General features: G+C 34.3%; 1 protein-coding gene across 3 annotated transcripts in view; it reads left to right on the top strand.

Moving 5' to 3' along the window:
- LOC144440250 (fibroblast growth factor receptor 2-like) overlaps positions 1-20,790 on the top strand; it is a 136,790-nt gene extending 116,000 nt beyond the window's left edge. The window contains exons 3-20 of one of the 3 annotated variants that reach the window (XM_078129582.1): positions 176-487; positions 5,773-6,099; positions 6,448-6,777; positions 7,350-7,679; positions 8,267-8,560; positions 9,173-9,469; positions 9,888-10,130; positions 10,568-10,705; positions 12,169-12,237; positions 12,401-12,483; positions 12,930-13,146; positions 13,354-13,464; positions 14,131-14,297; positions 14,505-14,627; positions 15,203-15,314; positions 15,687-15,783; positions 15,903-16,002; positions 19,148-20,790. In XM_078129582.1, the coding sequence (XP_077985708.1) occupies positions 176-487; positions 5,773-6,099; positions 6,448-6,777; positions 7,350-7,679; positions 8,267-8,560; positions 9,173-9,469; positions 9,888-10,130; positions 10,568-10,705; positions 12,169-12,237; positions 12,401-12,483; positions 12,930-13,146; positions 13,354-13,464; positions 14,131-14,297; positions 14,505-14,627; positions 15,203-15,314; positions 15,687-15,783; positions 15,903-16,002; positions 19,148-19,201 (3,404 nt within the window). In that variant the 3' untranslated portion in view covers positions 19,202-20,790. The remainder of the gene's footprint in view (positions 1-175; positions 488-5,772; positions 6,100-6,447; positions 6,778-7,349; positions 7,680-8,266; positions 8,561-9,172; positions 9,470-9,887; positions 10,131-10,567; positions 10,706-12,168; positions 12,238-12,400; positions 12,484-12,929; positions 13,147-13,353; positions 13,465-14,130; positions 14,298-14,504; positions 14,628-15,202; positions 15,315-15,686; positions 15,784-15,902; positions 16,003-19,147) is intronic. The other 2 variants (XM_078129581.1, XM_078129579.1) reach the window with 2 other exon arrangements.
- Positions 20,791-20,983: the final 193 nt, after the last annotated feature.

Raw genomic sequence — 20,983 nt, 5'->3', positions numbered from 1 at the left:
CGTACACAGCCTCTTTCGACAAACAATATGTCCGACTATGTCTCGATGTGTAAAAAGACTATGGGATTGTCAGTGTGTATCTAGTAATAATTGACTAATTACAGTTACATTCAAATCGATAGAAAGAGTGACTACTGCTATATTCTAACTATTCACTCAAACATTATTTTATCAGACCCCCCTGGTGAACCAACCTGTACTCGGTCTCCATCTCCTCATTCTGGGACACCTTCTTATCATCTTATTAACACTGGCGTAACTCTAACATGTGAAGTTATTGATGGTAAACCCACAGCTATAGTACAGTGGTATAAAAATGAGGCATCAAGTCCATTGCCACCAACACAATCAGTCAATGGTAATACTATTGAAAGAACATATGACTTATCAATTGGTAAGAGTGACAACACAGCAACATACACATGTAAAGTCACCAATGATGTTCTATCTAATCCATCGGAATGTGAACTGACATTCACTGTCTACTGTAAGTATTGAATGCATTATGGTTTATATTTTGCTGTGGTATTGACTTTTACTATGTCGGAAGATAACAACAATGTTAGACATACTAGTACATTGATTCGAAGGTTATGCTTACACTAATTTTACCAACGTTACAAGTCATCGTCATATTGAAAGAATATACTTTAAATGTTAATGTTATGTTTGGTTAAATATTTTCCTCTCTTTGAATATGTACTTAAAATCAGTGTGAATTTCTCCTGCTAATTTCAATCAAATTTATAAATAGTTGGACAGCGATTTGTTACAGCAGAATAATTTTAGTATTTTCGTTTCTATAAATAACAAACTGTAAACTTTTTTAAAACAAAAGAATTAAAGAATAAAAAAGTCGGTTTTTATAATTAAAATAGTATTGCTTTTCCCATAAATTAAACAATATATACAGTTTCTTACCAATATATAAAAAAAGTACAGTTCTAATATAAAGTAGATACATGTTATTAGGTAATGAGAGTCAGAAATATAGCATAATGCTAGCCGAGTCTGAATAAATATTGGAATGTTATAAAGTTACACTTAAATCTTAGTAACTAGCGGGAAGTGTAAAATGAATATAAATACAGAACAAATAGACAGGTAATTAAATACACAAAATACAATTAATGGATATAGTCTTTAAATGAGTGTATTGTTAAGTGAATCATGATCTGATGCCAGGTGGTAGACTGTGCCCAAACACTATACCTGTAAGTTATTGCAAATTTGCCTCAGTACGTATTAATTACTGTAGCTTGATAGAAGGAGATTTCCCCTAATCATGAACCCAGTACTGTAATCATGAACTAATGGAGTGCAATAATCTGTAAGATGGTGAGATAACTTGTTCTTCAATAAGTCGTAAATCATGAAAATGCAAAGTTAAGTTTGTTAAATTTGAATATATCAAGAATCTGCAGCTCACTAAATAAACCTTTGGAATGTGCAGAGATACAAGTAAAGTTTATATGAGAGCTCTATTTACATATTAAGTAATTGTTTTACTAATTTGGCGATATAAACTTTTGCTATGAAACTCATCTAAATTAATGAGTCACATACGTTTATATTTTCTTTATGTAACTAAACAGCCATATTGATTTAATAATAGATAATCCTATTACTCTTTAATTCTTTGACTTGAACACTGTCTATATATTCATTAACCTGACAAATTTATATATTGTACATGTGTCCTACACTAGTACTGTAATTTAAAAAACTAAACTCCACACCTAGTCATATTGTTTATTGTATAGTACTTATTAGTCCCAACCGGACGAAGTCCGGGACGGGGACTTAAGGATTGGGTTCCATCCGTCTGTGTATCCGTCTGTCCGTCAGTCCGTCTGTCAAGAGCCGTTTCTTGGAGATGCCTGGACTTATTTTTTTTTTCAAACTTGGTACAGGAGCAACATACAATGGCATACATATGCACGTCAATTTGTTTCATGATACGATCCGATATGGCCGCCTGGCAGCCATTTTGTTTGTGAATTTTCAATGTCCAAAGCCATAACTCAGACATGCTTGAACAGATCTCATTCAAAGTTGGTATTAGGACCGTGTTCTATGTCATACATTTGTATATCCATTTTCATCATGATACGATCCAATATGACTGCCTGGCAGCCATTTTGTTTGTGAATTTTCCATGTCCAAAGCCATAACTCAGACATGCTTGAACAGATCTCATTCAAAGTTGGTATTAGGACTGTGTTCAGAGGAGGCCGGAAGGGTCTCACGTGATACCCATGTGACCGTTTCGCGATAGAGCATACGCTGATGACCTCAGTGAGTATCTCATGCTTTTATCCGTTTTATTACCATTTGTGCCATTATTCTTTCATTCAGACGATCACTATTTTTTTAAATGACCATTACGAGTGTAATGCAACATGGTAATCGTGTTTTCAGTTTTTATAACGTGTCTAAAACGAACACAAACTTTGGTACTCGACAAGTCAATGTTATCGATATCTACATTTCCGGGTATTTCACCTCGGTCGTTTTAACACAAAATTATGTTTCTATGTATGCTTTTGTCACTTTTCTATTAATTATTGTCATGAATTTCGTGGTTCTGCAGCGATCTCCCGAATACCCCACTTTATAATGTGTATAAATTGTCATTACTTTTTGTTGATTTTGGATGTTTTCAAGATGGCGACCCATTGTGAGTACGTATGTGCGTACGTATACTATACATGCATATAACACGCGAAGTGGCTTGGCTGTTGACGGCTGTCCTACACTTGCTGGCCGGGTGTGCTTATTGACACTCTCGTTTCGTGTAATGATCGTTATACCCGTAACACTAATTTTCAGCATTTTCTCTTGTATCCTTAGAATATTGCCCTTTTCACTCTTATCAAGTCATTTTTCTGTTTATTTTCAGATTCGTCGCTATGGCTAGTCGATTTGCTGTGCCAAATCTGGACTTTCTTCTGTTCTTCATGTTACATTTTGTTTCGTATTAAACCATCTCTGTGTTGACTTCTATAAATTTGTCTTGTGTGAGAAAAAGACCTGAATGTAATTTAACGTAAACCACTTTCTTAAGAAATAATTTAGCTTACATCTTACAAACTAATTGTTAAAGAAATTAATGTACAGCAACGTCATGTATTACAAATTTGTATGATAGACAATATTGGGACCTCGAACCAAGGCCTATTTTATGTCTAAGCTTTAATATGTTCAGAAAACACTCGTATTAATACGGATCCATGTAGTGAATATTTTCCTTTTCACATGGCTTTCATGCCAATCACTCAAAATATCAAAGGTTATATGTCGGTATCTACAAATTTCGTCATTCCAGCTCAAAATTGCATATATTACATCTACCTTGCTAGTTATATAATATTTCGCAATGCTTACATGATCAAAAATACCTCATCATACGTTACCACAATTTACGTAGCCTGAACACATTTCGCTACACATGTTTGTCGCGTTGCCAGACAAGTGAGCAAAACCATGTCGGATTAAAATATGCGAAACTGAGAGACTCGCACAATTTATGGCAATAGAAAACTTTATAATAAAAAGGCCAACGTCTTGTTGTTATTGTATTTATTTATTTATTTATTTATTTATTTATTTATTTATTTATTTATTTATTTATTTATTATTTTATTTATTTATATATTTATATATTTATTTATTTATTTATTTATTTATTTATTTATTTATTTATTATGTTTTGAGCAAATGTTTGTATTTTGGTAGGTAGACATCTAACGTTTTAGTTAGGTAGACTGAGTAAAGTCGAGGCGCTGTACTCAGGACACTGCTGCACTCAAAAATACGACCTGCTTACGCGAGTTGCCTTTATTCTGGTGTCACTATTACACACGATTGCAGGGTGATATCGAATTTGGCAAGTTACATTTAACTTGAAAATATCTCAACATGTGCGAAAACAGACCCTTTCGTGTAGGGTCAATGATGAAAATGGAACGGTGATTTTAATTACTGTAGTAGTTGAGCAAGTTGTGAGAAGCTCGCCTGTCACTCACATCACTTGTCAATGGAGGTCACCTTCGACTCTAGGTCGGATCACCCGCTTGCTACCGAAAATCTTGAACAGACCTTGTCTATTTCTAACAATAGCCATTTAAAAGTACACAAGAATACATCTATTTTGCAACATTTGTAAATTTTGGGTGAAAAACCGGGCCGAAATTTCCGACCTTAGCTAGCGGAGTCAGGTATTCTTCATGAAATCGCCGAAAAATCACAGTAATCCAATCAATAATTCCGAAATCGATTCTTATAGCACGGAGTCGAGATTTTCGCTTTTAAAGTATCCAAAATCATGAATTGTTGTGAAAGTTACGGCGAGTTGAAAATGCCCCAAAATACGGCTGGTGAGCACTGAGCCAACCACCACTGTAAACGTACCACACATCGAAGTGTACACAATGGCGGCTCGCTGCGTAATGAGCTTTCACAGTTGTGTTTACCCATCATGCTCTGCACCCCTTCCAGCCTCCTCTGCTGTGTTCTATGACAAACATGTGCATATTCACTGTTGTCGTGATACAATCCTATATGGCCGCCTAGCAGCCTTTTTGTTTGCGAATTTTCCATGTCCAAACTCATAACTCAGACATGCTTGAACAGATCTCATTCAAAGTTGGTATTAGGACCGTGTTCTATGTCATACATGTGCATATCCATTTTCATCATGATACAATCCAATATGGCTGCATGGCAGCTATTTTGTTTGTGAATTTTCCATTTCCAAAGCCATAACTCAGACATGCTTGAACATATCTCATTCAAAGTTGGTATTAGGACTGTGTTCTATGATATACATGTGCATATTCACTGTTGTCGTGATACAATCCTATATGGCCGCCTAGCAGCCATTTTGTTTGCGAATTTTCCATATCCAAACCCAGAACTCAGACACGCTTGAACAGATCTCATTCAAAGTTGGTATTAGGACCACAGGACCGTGTTCTATGACATACATGTGCATATCCATTTCCGTGGTGATACAATCCTATATGGCCGCCTAGCAGCCATTTTGTTTGCGAATTTTCCATATCCAAACCCAGAACTCAGACACGCTTGAACAGATCTCATTCAAAGTTGGTATTAGGACCACAGGACCGTGTTCTATGACATACATGTGCATATCCATTTCCGTGGTGATACGAGCCAATATGGCTGCATGGCAGCCATTTTGTTTGCGAATTTTCAATGTCCAAAGCCATAACTCAGACATGCTTAAACAGATCTCATTTAAAGTTGGTATTAGCACAGTGTTCTATGACACACATGTGCATATCCATTTTCGTTGTGATACAATCCGATATGGTTACCTGGCAGCGATTTTGTTGACACAGTTTTATGTCCAAAGCCATAACTCAGACATGCATGAACAGGCCCCACCCCCATACCCGACCCATCCTTTATTGTTCCATCATGTCATCTTGAAGAGTAGGCATGTCCCATGTCCAACGAGAAGACACAACATGAGTAGGCATGTTCCACGTCCAACGAACAGACACAAACTATCTAAGTCTGTTTGATTTAGGTTCACAAGTGCTGTTGCGTGATCAGAGTAGAGATATCAAGAAAATGACAACATAAACTGCCAGTTCCTTAAAACCCAATCATAGCGGGGGCTATGTCATTCCCAATGACTTGTTGTTTATATATTTTATGTCATTATGTGTATTATTGGCCCAGAGAGTAAAACATGATTTGTATATGTTAAACAAATATTTTTTTTTAAAATAAACCTTTCAGTTCCTCCCACATCTGTAACTATCAGTGGATATTCATCACCTAGAAAAGAAGATGAGACATTAACTCTGACTTGTACAACAGGAAGTAGTAATCCAGCAGCTGAGATATCCTGGTATAAGAATGGTAGTCCATGGAATAGTGGTAATGGTGAGAGTACAAATACTGTACAGGATTCTAATGGTGAACATAATGGGAAAGAAAGAACACAGGAGTTGAATATCATTCTAAAGCCAAGTCACAATGGAGCACGGTACCAGTGTAAAGCAAAGAATAGTTATTACAGTACAAATCAAGTACAGTCTGCCATCAAAGAGATCACAGTGTATTGTAAGTAGAATACAAATGAAGTACAATCTGGCACCAAAGTAATAACAGTGTATTGTATATAGATTATCAAGTATAGTCTGTAGTCGAGAACACAGTGCATCGTATGTTGACTATATGTGTAACGCAGTTAGTTGTAAATATGACATTATCAATTTATAAAAAAATGAAAAGATTTAAATGATTTAATTGAGTGCAAAACAAGATGTGTAATTTTCTGAAATGGTGCCTTCACTGTAGTTTTGTGAAAGACGAAATTAATTGTGTTCGTGAATTATGGAATGCAGGAACATGATGATAACATATGTTTCCATAATGATGATAATTGTTTTCGGTTTCTTTTAAATCTAGTCAAACCATCCTCTGTGACACTTACTGGGTACACTAATCCTGTTAAGAGTGGTGATGTCTTGATATTGGTCTGTCAAACAGAAAGTAGTAATCCACATGCTGACATATCTTGGTTTAAGGATGATGTATCTCTGACAAGTACTCCAACGGAAACCATAAAGACTTTCACAACCAGTGGGAGTCACAATGGTGGAGAAAAAACAAGACAGGAACTACATATCACCTTAAGTCAATCTCACAATGGTGTACAATTTCAATGTCATGCAAGAAACAGTCAATTTGCTATGAATACAAACGTAGAGTCAGCAAACCAAGGAATCAATGTCTACTGTGAGTATAATAGTTTGTGCACACTTTACTTCAATACACAAGCTAAATTTTGAATCTTTTTGGTAACGAATAAATGATTTTTGCATTATACAAATTGTCAATTTTGTGTTGAGTGTTAAGAAAATAATTATTTCGACTTTGCCATAAATATCTGTCTCTTTGTCTGTCTGGCTGGCTGTCTGGCTGGCTGGTTATACGTATAAACGCACGTATGTATGCATGTAACCAAGCACGAACGGACGTACGTATGTATTTTTTTTTTAAATTATGGAATGTTTCAGAAAGCAAGTTTTAAATTTTATATATTTCATATAATTTGGCGCATACCTTGGTGATGCAGTATAGCTTAGCTCAGAATCTTAATGAATTACTTGCATGTTTAATAATTTGTGGTTGTTAGGCAATATCTTATGTAAAATTACTTCAAATTTGATACAGTACATGTCTATGTAATTTATCCAATAGATCATTATTTAACTCGCGACGATTGCGCTATTAATAACCGGGCTTCATCTGTCGTCCATGATTATGATGGTTTCACATATTTGTAGCCAAACTTATTGTTTTTTCAGTTCCTCCACTAAGTGTTTCCCTATCAGCTGACAAGTTCAATCCAGTACAAGAAGACACGACCTTAACATTGACCTGTACAACAGAAAGTAGTAATCCAGTAGCTACCATCTCCTGGTATAAGAATGGTGTATTATGGAGTCCAAGTGATGGAGAGACACTGAGATCTGCTGAACAATCTAATGGGATTAATGGTGGCAAGGTCACTACACAACAGCTGATCATTATATTGACTCCATACCATAACCAGGATACATATACATGTATAGGCAGAAATGACCAATTCAATGACGATGGCGTGGAATCAAATGAAATCCTACTTAGTGTTTATTGTATGTATTCAACCACACCACACTCATATATACAAACATGGGCGTGCGCTGATGCATATTTTACAATTCATGCTTGCAAGCATACATACATACATACATACATACATACATACATACATACATACATACATGCATACACGCACGCACGGACACACACATACACATACATACATACATACATACATACATACATACATACATACAGTATTACCAATGAAAATGAATTTAAGTAGAATATGGTGAAAGCTAGTTGTAACGATGCTATTAAAGATTCGAAAAATAAAATATCAGTCAGTTTTTGTATACATTTGGCACAGTGTTTTTCTTATAAAATATTAACAAATACAGTTAACAGTGGAGACACTGACATTTAATCTATGTATGTGGTGCTCAGCTTTCACCTAGCTTTGCGAGTATCGTGATACTCTATGTACATTACGCTAGATAAAAACCTTGGCAACATTGGATAATATAATAACATGTTAACTTAGTACTAGTGGTACTGTGGACGACCAACAGTAACCACACATTTACAATACGTAAGTTCTGGTAATGTGATGAAATGTCAAGAGTAATCTTTATTTCAGATTCGCCATATGTTGTAAACGCAACTGAAAATTCACGATCAGCGGCAAATGAAGGTGACCCAGCATTACTGATCTGTGAAGTTAACTGTAATCCTGAAGCAACGTTTAAATGGTACAAAGATGGAAACGAGGTTGTTGATAGGAAACTATCTACAATTGAAACGAAAGAAGGATCAGTCTTTAAGAGTAAACTGCTAATACCCTTCACGGAAAGAAGTGATCATGGGATATACACATGTCAGGCTGTAAATGAAATAGGAAATGTTAATTTCTCCATAACGCTAGAGGCAAAAAGTAAGTAAAGAAGATCTGATACTTATAACTGGACAAGAAACGTTTGCTTCTAATCAGCCCATAGTATGTTTAACACCGATATAACAATAGATAGTATCGGTTGAAAATACGTCGCAACTGGAGTTTATTTTCATACCTGTACATCATATTTATTTCGACACTTGACATTTGCGGATTAGCTATCAGCTATTATCCATCTACCCACTGCATCTATCTAATGTGGAACATGTATAAAACATTTATTTATCTATTTATGATATGTATATGTCAATCATATTAGTAGTTATCGCTCTTTTAAGTATGAATATTGCGTCATCCGATCATAGCACTTTTGAAATCGACCTATCTTTTCAAATCTCTATATATTATGGTCTCGCGTACCAACATGCATACCTACCAATTTATGATACCAAACTTCGATAGAGTGAACAGGCACAATGCATGTGTAGAGTGCTTACATTGTATTATGTACGCGTGCATTAAAATGTGACTGCAATCCATACCATTCTGTAATCTAGGTCCATGGCCAACATAACAATAACGTAATAATTAGACTATGTATGATACCAAAAGAACCCAAGCATTAATCGGGATTTAATGTGTTTATTAAAGGCAAACCTGAAGCCCCGGTGGATATAGAATTACTATCAAGAAGCTATGACAGCTTGACAATCGAAATCATTCCAGGTTTCCACGGAGGTGAACCTGATAACACAATGTATTATGTAGAGTATTCTGAATCAACACAGTCAGACTGGTTACCATGGCCTTCAAATGGACAAGGAAGTAGAGAGAGACAATTGTCAATTACAGGTCTGATGGAGAACACCTTGTATGTCTTGAAAGCTAGAGCTGGGAATAGCCTTGGAATAGGATTTTATTCCACAGAAAACATGTTTCAAACATATGGTGAGTGTAATCTACCTAATTTAACGCATTTAGTAATCATATGTACACATAATCCAACTGCAATAGTTTTAGTAAGTCTTGTAAGTTTAGTAAAGAGGCACGTGTGTGTTTTAATGGGTGAGCTCACTTATTACATTATATTATGTATACCATTCCGGAGCGGAGCCTCATTGTGTCTAACGTCTTGCGAATGTTACATACGTATGATTCACATGGTATTCTATGATTTTTACACAAGTGCATACCTAATATGTTTATGAAAAATAAGGCAAGGTTATTGCTGCTTCTTGCATAGGTTCGTTGTGAGTTGTCATATACACGCAATGATAATTAAGTTTGATAATCAATGAGAGGTGGTAAACTGTTGACAATCAGACCTTAAAGCTGTAATATATATACTTTGTATATTCATATATAGGTAAACCAGTAGTAAACTTTGATGTCAAGTCTGGCATCTTAAGTTGGACTCTCTATGAAAACCCTGACTTTGTATGTATAAAAGTTGAAGTATTGGTTGACACTGGTGACTGGCTTGTTGAGAATGACTGTGTGGATCCTGCCATTACTGAATATACAGTTAACCATAAAACTGCGACATACAGAATTGTATATTGTAAACTGCATGGTATATGTGATCAGTCTCAATTTTACGCTACGTCGGGTAAGTATACATTATGCTTAAAGAAGTTAAAGGGCTAATTTTTAGCTATCGGTCAGGTCAACGCTAAATAAATTGTTGTTGTCTTATAAATTAGTTTTTGGGTTTGCTATAAATGAAAAAAACTCGCCATAAAGTAATGTATAATTTGTTAAAAACGAGGAAAAGAAAAGTGACACAATAAGTACACGTGTCAGTTTTCTTTCCGCATTTATAACAAATTGTACATTACATATCAAAAGTCAATGAGACAATGAATAATTTTATTTATTAAAAGTTAATGTACACCCTAAGAATAAAAAACCTGTGTCTAAATAGACAAGAAAAAATCCACCTTCTTGTTTTGATAAATTAATTAATGGGAGAGGCATATTTTATCGTTGAAAATATCTACACCATGTGATAAATAGTGTGTGACATTCAAATATCTTTGATTTCAGAAGAAGTTAAGAATGGAAAATCATCAAATACTGGTTTGTTAGCTGGTACAATAACTACAGTGATTGTTGTGATTGCAGTCGTTGTTTTATTGGTAATATTATTAAAGCGTCGACACGATAAAAATAAACGTGGTGAAGGTAGGCATATTTAGTGTACTAAATATTGTATTCACATGTAATATATTATTAACTATTACAATTGTTTTCTACAATACCGCCTTTTAACTCCCGTAAGGGTTGTTTTGTTTGTCTGCCTGTCTGTCTGTCTGTCTGTCTGTTTGTCTCTCTGTGTTGACACGGTATCTTAATAACTACTACAATGATTATTGTGGAATTTGCTACACATCTTGCATATGCTAATGACTTGAATTTTAATAATTAGCAATTTGCAAAATTACAGTTTTTAGTTAACTGTATCTTAAGAATGCACACTTCAAATTCACTATCATTTGGTACATGTGTTAACCATAACAAAGTACATATGTCCTTTAAAGTTTGCTGATATAGCTTATTGTTTAAATGAATATTTTTCATAATTAATAATTTGCAGCAATTAGGCTATATCTTAAGAATGCACCCTTCAAATTCCATAAGATTTGGCACATACATAAAGCATGGCAAACCACACATGTTCTATAAATACATGGCATAGTTTTAGTTCTAATGAGTTATTTACATAATTGTTGAATTTCAGTAATTAATTGCGCCATATCTAAAGAAAATGCACTCTTCAAATTCCGCAAAATTTGGAACATTCTTCAACTTCCACACATGTTCTGTTGTCATAGTATTTAACTTCGATGAGCAATTTACATAATTAATGATATTTGGTCATTAAGCCATGTCTATGGAATGCAAGCTTCAGATTTCATATAATTTGGTACATATCAACCATACCAATGCGAACATTTCGTCGACATAGGTTTTACTTCAAATGAGTAATTTGTTCAATTAATGATTTTCAGTAATTAAGCTATATCTTAAGATTACAAACTTCACATCCAGACAATTTGGCACATCAAACATGACAAAGCACATATATCCTACAAAGCCTAAGGTTTTTCCCTTTTGGGAGGCATTCAGTTTAATTTTTTTATAAATAATTAAAATGCTAAAGTGAACAACAGTCCAAAAGGTATGACTACGTCATGCACAGATATAGGCAGCAAAGAACCATGTATCATTAGTAAACATCGTGAGTAAAAGCACTGGTTCACAGTAGCCTGCGAGTATGTCAGAGTATCTTTTGGTACTTCAGGGTACTGAAAGATGTTTGTGCACATGGCTTTTGAGGTTTTCAGTACTTCAAAAGCCGTGTGCGCAAACATTGTCACTGATCACTCCAACTACACTGTTATTGCACCTCATTTATGCTACATGCAGTGACACAGGCTATAATCTGAACGTGATTTTGTAATCAGAGATGAAAGCCATAGCAAGTTAAATATGTATAATCGTTATATACTCAGACTTTCACTGACAAAAAATATTCATGGCCTTTATCTACTCATGATGTCAACACTGTTGACATAGCCAGCATGGATGAATGTGTGCACAGAGTACGACGCATTCTAACAATATTTTCTATTCTTTGTTTTCAGATACTGAACTGACAGGAGTTGAACTGGAGGCAAAGCCATATGAAGTCATAAGGCCGAAAGATCTCAAAGGTAAGTATAGACTGAACCTACCCTTTTTCACTAAAGAATCATTGAAGAACATGATAGTGGCTAACATAACAATACTAGTCGATTATATTTTCTCTGGAATAACTTGTGCAATTGTGTTATAGATATCTTTTATTGCAACGTATTTTACTTTTTTTTTACACAGATGACGATATCGAAGTGCAATACGAGGACATATCTAAAGAACACAAGAAGAGTCAATTGAGATCTGAAAAAGTGGATTTAAAAGTAAGCCCATTTAAGCTCATTCGGACTAAAATCGGATATATATATATATATATATATATATATATATATATATATATATATCGGCTAATCGTTCATTCATATTTTACCTCTGTATTTTTGCTTGAAATGACCTTCGTGATACATGTTTACGTTTTCCTCTTGATGACGTCGCGGATGAGTCCTTTAAATGTAATAATCTAATGATTCAATCCTTGTTTGTGGCCTGATAGACATGATGATACTGTGAAGTTAAAGAAATAAAATATTACAATAATATATAATTATAATAATGTCATCGAACTTCCCTGCATGTAGCTGTATGCAAAGACTTATCTGATTCATTGTGTTTTAATTCTATTCATTGTTACTCAGTTCTTTATTTTCTGCACAATGTGTGTGTAATTCGATTATTACATAGCTGCTAATAATGCATGTCATTATGGCAGGTATTAAGCGATGAAACTTCCTATGCTGACCTATCAACCACAAGGGCAGAGGGAATGTACATGAAACTTGGAGAAAAGGCACTTGAATTCCCAAAAAATAATTTGAAAGTAGACAGTATCATTTACAATGGAATGTTCCATCGCATAGCCAAGGGAAAGGCATTAAACATTGGCGGGAAAGAGGGTATCATCAAAGTTGCTATAAAGATGTCAAGGGGTGAGTAAAAACTATCCTTTATGATATCTTGATAGTTTCGAATTTTGTCAATATCAGGGAATAGACAAAAGGTCTTCGCTGGGAAAGGCAGTGCCCTCAAATTGATGGTAACGGTTGTCCATTACTGATAATATTCGTAAGCACTGTACAATGTTATTTATGAGTTTTAAAGTGTACATTTCACTGACGAGATTAATCTCACACTAGATGACAACATTGGTAATAATGAAGGGGACATTCTGAATGAAATTGAGTTACTTAAATCGATGTCAGGTCACCCAAATATAATCAATCTCCTTGGATATTGTACAAAGACGGGTAAGTGCTTTTTAAACAAAATATTAAATATAGCCAGGGAACATTTTAGTACGTACGTTGCATTAGAGTTGGAATAACTGTACATGTCTGTAACGTAGCTTCAGCACCGTGATGTTGTCATTTTAAGAATATATAACATTCGATTCTTACAATATATCTTATTCACAATTATACTGGAAAAGATTAAGGGCGAACACGATGGTCCCTCCGTTATATCTGTGGAAGTATTAACCGTGACCATATAGTAAGTCTTAATTCTTGTCATAAACGGCGACATCTATCGCAGAGTAAACAAAAAGTACACTGTAGACAAGTTCAATTCTCGTCCGTTTGCGTCAAGATTAAAATAGGCAACATGCTTAACCGCTTGCACTTTTAAAGTCACATGCACTATGATACTTTAATTGATACTTCCAGCGCATGTGACTAATTAGTTGACACATTGATTTACCAATTAGAAGATATATGATCACTGATAATGATTTATTGATTGCATTTGTATCATGTGACAGACTGATCGATAAATATCTATGCATATATCAAAGGAAAAGATAAAATAGGTACCCTATATAAGTTAAAACTGTTAATGTTTTATCTGCTCCTATGAACGTTCAAAACACGACGACATGATATCATAATCTTGTTTTCACTTTTAACTTTCCATAGCTCCACATTATCTCATCATGCCATATTTCACTTTCGGAAACCTAAAGGTATTTATGAAAGACAATCGGCAATTTGTCTGTGGTGATCCTGGTGGTATTTCTTCAAGACAACTTCTGTCATTTGTATGTGACGTTGCGAAGGGAATGGAATACTTGTCGGACAACAATGTACGTAAATGATGGGAATTTACCATTTATGATTTTTTTAGAACTGTTCATGTACTGGCGTTGTAATTAATACTCAAACAAGATATAGTCATCATTATCTAAAAGAACCCCTACATATTCGGATTATATTGCAATATATATGTAAATATCAATACTGAAAGCAATCTTGCATATTTTCCACATTATTTCTGGTTGTCTTTCTGTCAGGTTGTACATAGATATTTGGCGGCGGAACATGTGATGGTAGAAAATTCGTTGACTTGTAAGATCTCTCAGTTTGGTTATGCCAGTAATGCTGTTGATGTGGCGAGGTTATATGAGAAAATGCAGGTATGTAGATATACTTATCTAGCTGGTGAAGAAGTGACAGTTTTCACACATTTGTAAGGTCAAGTAATAGTCATGTCATATCTCAATTTGTGCAAATCTATATTTAGTGTCATTAGCACGACAGAATGACAATTTGTTTACAATCATCGGGGGGAATACTTCGTTCAACTTTGCCTGTCATTCATTTGATACACATGTATAGTTAATGTCACGTAGCCATTTCGAATGAATTGGGGTTTACAGAATTAAAGCTTTCTATACTTGCCTGAGTTGTATGTGTGAATATATAAGTATGATTTAGAAGGTTTATAAAACACAACAGTTCAAAGTCGACCAAGACAGATCGAAAGTTCAGTACTAAAACTTTGAACTGTTTGTGTGTTATAACCTTTGTAAATCATTTGATCTACCAAGCTGATGAACATTTTGGTCATATATGAGTATACTTCTATGCATTGTGGGTACATAGACCAGAAGTATGAACAATATTTGACAGAGATTCATAACTCAAGAATCATTTTGAATAAGTTTACTGAAGGTGAAATACAGTGAATATCTGTTTCCCATATTAAAAGGATAAAACACCAAATGGATGGATGGCACCAGAGTCAATTCTGAAGAAGGAATTCTCGACATGCAGTGACGTGTGGTCTTTTGCAGTAGTGGTATGGGAGATAGTTAGTTTGGGTATGTATTCCACGTGATTTTCTCTCTTTTTTATTCAGGACTGCACCATTTTGACACCAAAATATGTATAGCTAATGATGACCTTGTGACATCCGTTATTGTACCTTTTGGAATTAAATCAAAATAAGCTACGTTTTTGGGAAAAATATGAAACAACAACAACAAGAAATATACAAGGCCATGGTACTGATGGGTGACCCAGTGTCACTTGCATGTGCCTACAGATACACGGAAGTATAATATAAGGAGTAACAGTAAGATTGATAGAAAGAGAGGTATACTCATATTGTTGTGATATCAAACAGAGATCAGTATATTTCACATGGTTATGTTAAAAAATAAAGTGATATATGACTTCGTTTAATCTTTCAGGCTTGACACCCTTTGAAGGCATTGGACAGGCATCAATAGCAAGTAAAATCAAGAAAGGCTCCACACTTCCCAGACAAAATCAATGTGGACCCGAACTGTGAGTATACTGCGTCTTTTACACAAAGTACTTAGAGTATATTCTGTGTTTCTAATTGCGTTACATTCCCGAACATTATACAAACAGTTTACGTGTATAATTTAATGTTTTGTTACCAGGAACGACATGATGGTTTCCTGTTGGAACCGGAAACCCGAACATCGCCCTACATTTCATGCTTTGGTAGACATCGTCAAAGGATTTGTAAATGATGGAAAGGTATGTTCTGAAAACACCACTTCACGATATATATACTTGGGAATATAACTTGTATATAGCTTAGTTTGATCACACACTATCGTTGGTATAACTTCAAATACTCGGGAATATAACTTGTACGTTTTAATTTGATATATGGGCCGTCGCAGGCAGAAAGGGCCCTTATGTCGAAAATTTTCGATTTTGACTGTTTTGCATTTTTAGATAGTTTATATGGCTAATTTTCAGTGTATGAAAGGATTCTGCTGAAAACGGCCTAAAACTACCATTTTGGCCCATCCAAAGATGTGACCTCTGACCTTTGTATTTTGACAAAAGCTTTTACTATTGCCTTGTGTAAGCACTGTATAGTGAATGTATAGGAGTGTCAACTGATGATAATGTTACGAGTTGGAATCATTCTTATGGGTAATTTTATTTACAATGAGAAGTATGTGGGCTGATAATTATTGTTTTTGTTTTTGGATCATTCCATTATTTTATGGGGGGGGGGAAAGATTCACTAGCACAGATTCAATACCAAACAATTAGTTTATTGAATAATTACTATAGAAAACTGCAAAATGTATACACTTGAAAAAATATATTAAATCACAACACTCTTATATGTCTCCATGGCAATTAAATTGTTGCCATGGCAACCATATACACCGCACCTGAGTTCAAACATGTAAAGGAAACCTTATTAATACATTCTAAACATTACTTTCGTGTGTACATGTACATTGTATCATAAGTTTAAAAAAAAATTCATATGTACAAGAAATCTTAAATTTCATAAACTGTCTCAAACAAAATAAATCTACAATTGAAATGTGAAATTCATCTTATGGCTATATATTTGTGTATTACAGTCAACATATGAGAATAGGTGGAGGGCGAAAGGTTAAATGGTGACAATAAAAGTAACCCTGTCATATAAATATTGGACATCAAAATTAGATATCCTTCTAATATCATTCCTCACTTTTCAATTGTAAATGAACTAAATGGCTATATGGATTGAAAGTGACAATATATATTGAATGTTTATAAATGCTATGATTGTAATACAGAGTATACTTCCGAACATGAGAACCACATGTACCTTATACTATGATGACCTGATATAACAATATATGTGAATGTCTTGCATTGGACCATCTGTCTACAAATTATATCAAATGTGACCTTTTGATTGAAAGTAGTTTTTTTAATGAAATGTGACACTTTGAGAACATACCTTATGCAAATTGTAATGTAAGAAAGACATACTGACATAATTTTCTTGTCCCTTGCTTCCAATACTGTACTGATAAATCATATGGTACTCAAGTTATACTGCCTTTTTGACACTGTTTTTGACTATAACATTTTACTCCTCGGGGCAGAATACCTGTCTGTATGGCTCTCTTACATATGGAACTATTTGCTTTAGCAATTCTCTCAATCTAGCTAGACTCAATCCACCTGCTGCCATCACTTCAGGTTTACAATCTGGAGATGGTGGCCATGTAATGCCTCTCCTGACAAGACAGATCCTCTCCTCACTGTCTGTCACTGTCTTCCTGACATACACATAACCAGGATCTTCCTTTGTAAACCTGAAGTGATGGTACTGTCTAATCCCCTTCAGTGGTGTCATATATCTATTTAGAAACCTATCCCATTCATACCACTGAAAAGTTGGTACTGTGCCCTGACACATATAACACTTAACACTATTAATTTTAGCACTTTTACTGACTACATTACTCAACTGACTGACTGTATCTACATCACTTCTACGATAAAGTTGGCGTATCTTTCCAAAACATGCATCACATATACACTTAGTATGGCCTGGCTCTAGAAAATGGTAATTAATTTCATCATGCAAACCTATACTAGTGCGATAACAGAAGTAATGAACAACAGTTTTATTCTTATTCTGACCCCCACAGTTATCAGCATGACAGTGACAAACCCTTTCTCCTAAACCATGGTGATCAAAATAGTCATCTAACATACTTACTACATTATTGGCTCCATGACATTTGCCATTATCTATTCCTATTGTTTGGGACTCATCAAATAAATAATTCATCTGTGATTTCAAACCATCATTACATATTCCAAAACAATTAACACGTAGTGGATTCAAAAAATAAAGCTGACTGACTTGTCTAGACTGATGAGGTAACATAAAACTCTGGGCAAAATCAAAAGTGTAGTGGACAGAAAATAAATCTTGTGAACATGGACTTACAGGTGACAAAACTTCTCTATCACTTAACTCATCTTGTGCATTTTTTATACAAATATTCAAAAATTCTCTCTCTTTCTGGGCCTTCAAAATATGCTCAGAAAATGCTAAACTTGCTCCTAATTTATCATCTTCAGTAACAGCAAACCTAATACTATTTCTATATTGTTCACACTTCGCGCATACATCAGTACATGGTTCCATCTTCTGTATATGGGGGACACATGATTGCCAAATGTTCCTGAATAAAGTCTCACCAACACATTCTCTAATAGGTTCACAGTCTCTACACGCTTCAACATACTTGTTGTACACATCCATCTTAGACTCGCTTGAAGGTAAGTATACAGGGGCCCTCCCATCCCTTCCACGTGGTGCTGCCGGCATTAGTAAACCATTTTCTTCGCCATATCGGATTAAAAACTGAACTACATCTTGTATTACCTGGAACACTCAGAAGAATAAATACAATATATTAGTATTTCAGAGTGAGAATTAAAGAACAGGATAAAAAAACAATGACACACTCACCAATGGTACGGTGCATATAGTACATGGTCACCTTTTGAAGTTAATGCTTTTAAATATAAATGCTAAAACCTTTATCAATTTAATTATTTTTATTCATTTTCATCGAAAATGAGCAACATTTTTTCGAGAAGAAAGAAATATTAACCCAAAACGATCAAACATCATGCCGAGAGTCATCAAGGTCATTCGCACTTTCGAACTCACGGGTAACGAAAAGTGATACAATGTTTGAACGCGTCTAACTTTTAACTTAAAATGTAGCAAAAATCTACATAAGGGCCCTTTCTGCCTGCGACGGCCCATATTATGTTAATTTCTTACATAATCATCAAGAACGTTATCTGTGTGTTACAGTCTAATACTACATTTAACAATCTCTCTCTGTTCCAGGAACACATCGATATACAGCGAATAGTGGAATCTGAGTATGCATCAGTAATTTAAACGAATGGTCACATGTATTTGTCATGGAACGCCAGCATTGTTGAGGTTGATAATTGTTCAGCACTGCAGTATATTTTATTTTGCACCCGTTGAATTTCCATGTTCATTCAAAATTCTTCGGATTTGTTGATTGACATTTTGCGTGTATTTTACGCTCCTCTGTACAGATTTATACCTTCATACACGGATTATACGTTATTTTCAATATTCCATTACATCAATTATGAATTAAGTAGTAATGATTCACTAGATGTAACTATTTGTTTTATTCAATCTGAATCAGACCAGATATAAGATGTTCACTACAAACTGTCAAATACCAATAATTGAACATGTCAAATGTTGATATTGTCAAATTGATATTGATATTAATGATCTTGGCGTTATACAACTATCCAACCAAACATATGTTGATGCACTTGGAAGGAGTTCAGGGACAAAATACATCTTGGGTAATGATAAAAGTGATCATATCACGTATATACTTTGTCTTCTAAGCTTTGACCTGCTTCCACTTTCTTACAGAAGGGAACTGATTGATGTCAAGTTTATTGTAAATAGTTTGATGGTAAATATGATGTCTACATAGACAATTATAATTTTTTAGGCAAAATTATCCCCGAGCAATGGGAGTTCTTTATTTTAGTATATTTTACTTTATCAGAATTTATTCTAGTTGGAACTATTTGTCATTTGATATTTCACTTGTCATTATAACAAGCATTAGACAAAACATGATACTCAGATTACAAACCATTTCCATGAGCTACACGTCATCCTAAAAGTGCCTGTACCTGGATGTCAGTTTGTCATTGTACAAAGTGTCACTTAATATAATTTAGGTGTTTTCGTTTATTTTGTATTGTATTAATGGTTGTCTTTTACTTTTATGTATATTTGTTTTTGGGTCCACATTTATAGATGCTCATCACTTGTGTGGACTGACTGATTTATGTCAAAGTTAGATAAATAAATAAATAAATAACAATAAATGAATAAATAAATAAATAAATAAACAAATAACTACTACTACAACAAATTGTATTACTAATTAGTACAGAAACAAGCTGAAACTGTTGATTGCAGTTGCATATGGACCAATAGTCAATCGGATTTATTGTACCACAGTATGTGTAAAGATGCACAAGTACATTTACCAACTAGTGATTCAATACAATATTATGAGTAAGTCAATATATGTTACAAAAAAATTAAAAAAAAACACAAACCATTCAACATGCAGTTATTGCAGTTATTAACCAACGTGTGCAGAATGACATTTCATAATCTTGAGATAATTTGTCTAGTTAGTAGTAATACAGCTTAGTTTGAGTAAGGGGTTATGGAAGCCTGAATGCAACAAAATATATTTTATTCTATTTTAGAATCTGGGTTCGACCACTCCGTGCTGTTTACTGTTCTTTAGAAAGAATACACGAAATATAGTTGTAAACACAACTTTCAAAAACTGTTCGTGTTGGACATAGAAATGTTTATACTAGTAGCATTAGGTATAGGGTATTTTTCATCCAATTCTTTACTGTAGAAATATTGTTGTAACTTTGTTAAAAATAAAGATATTAACTTCATATTTTCAGTGTGTCTCCCTTTAACATTCATCGCAACATTGAAAACATTACATTATACATTATGATGACATATGCCACCTTTGTATATTATTATATCATATTGTTCACGTTGGAGAAGGCAATTTCGACTTTAAAAAAAAAACACTTGTCATGACAAATAAATATGTCGAAATTTCTCGAAAAATATTTGAAA

This window comes from Glandiceps talaboti, chromosome 9 (genome assembly GCF_964340395.1).
Source record: "Glandiceps talaboti chromosome 9, keGlaTala1.1, whole genome shotgun sequence".
Lineage (NCBI taxonomy): Eukaryota > Metazoa > Hemichordata > Enteropneusta > Spengelidae > Glandiceps > Glandiceps talaboti.
The sequence above is the reverse complement of the archived record's forward strand: the minus strand, read 5'-3'. Positions and strand labels throughout refer to the sequence as shown.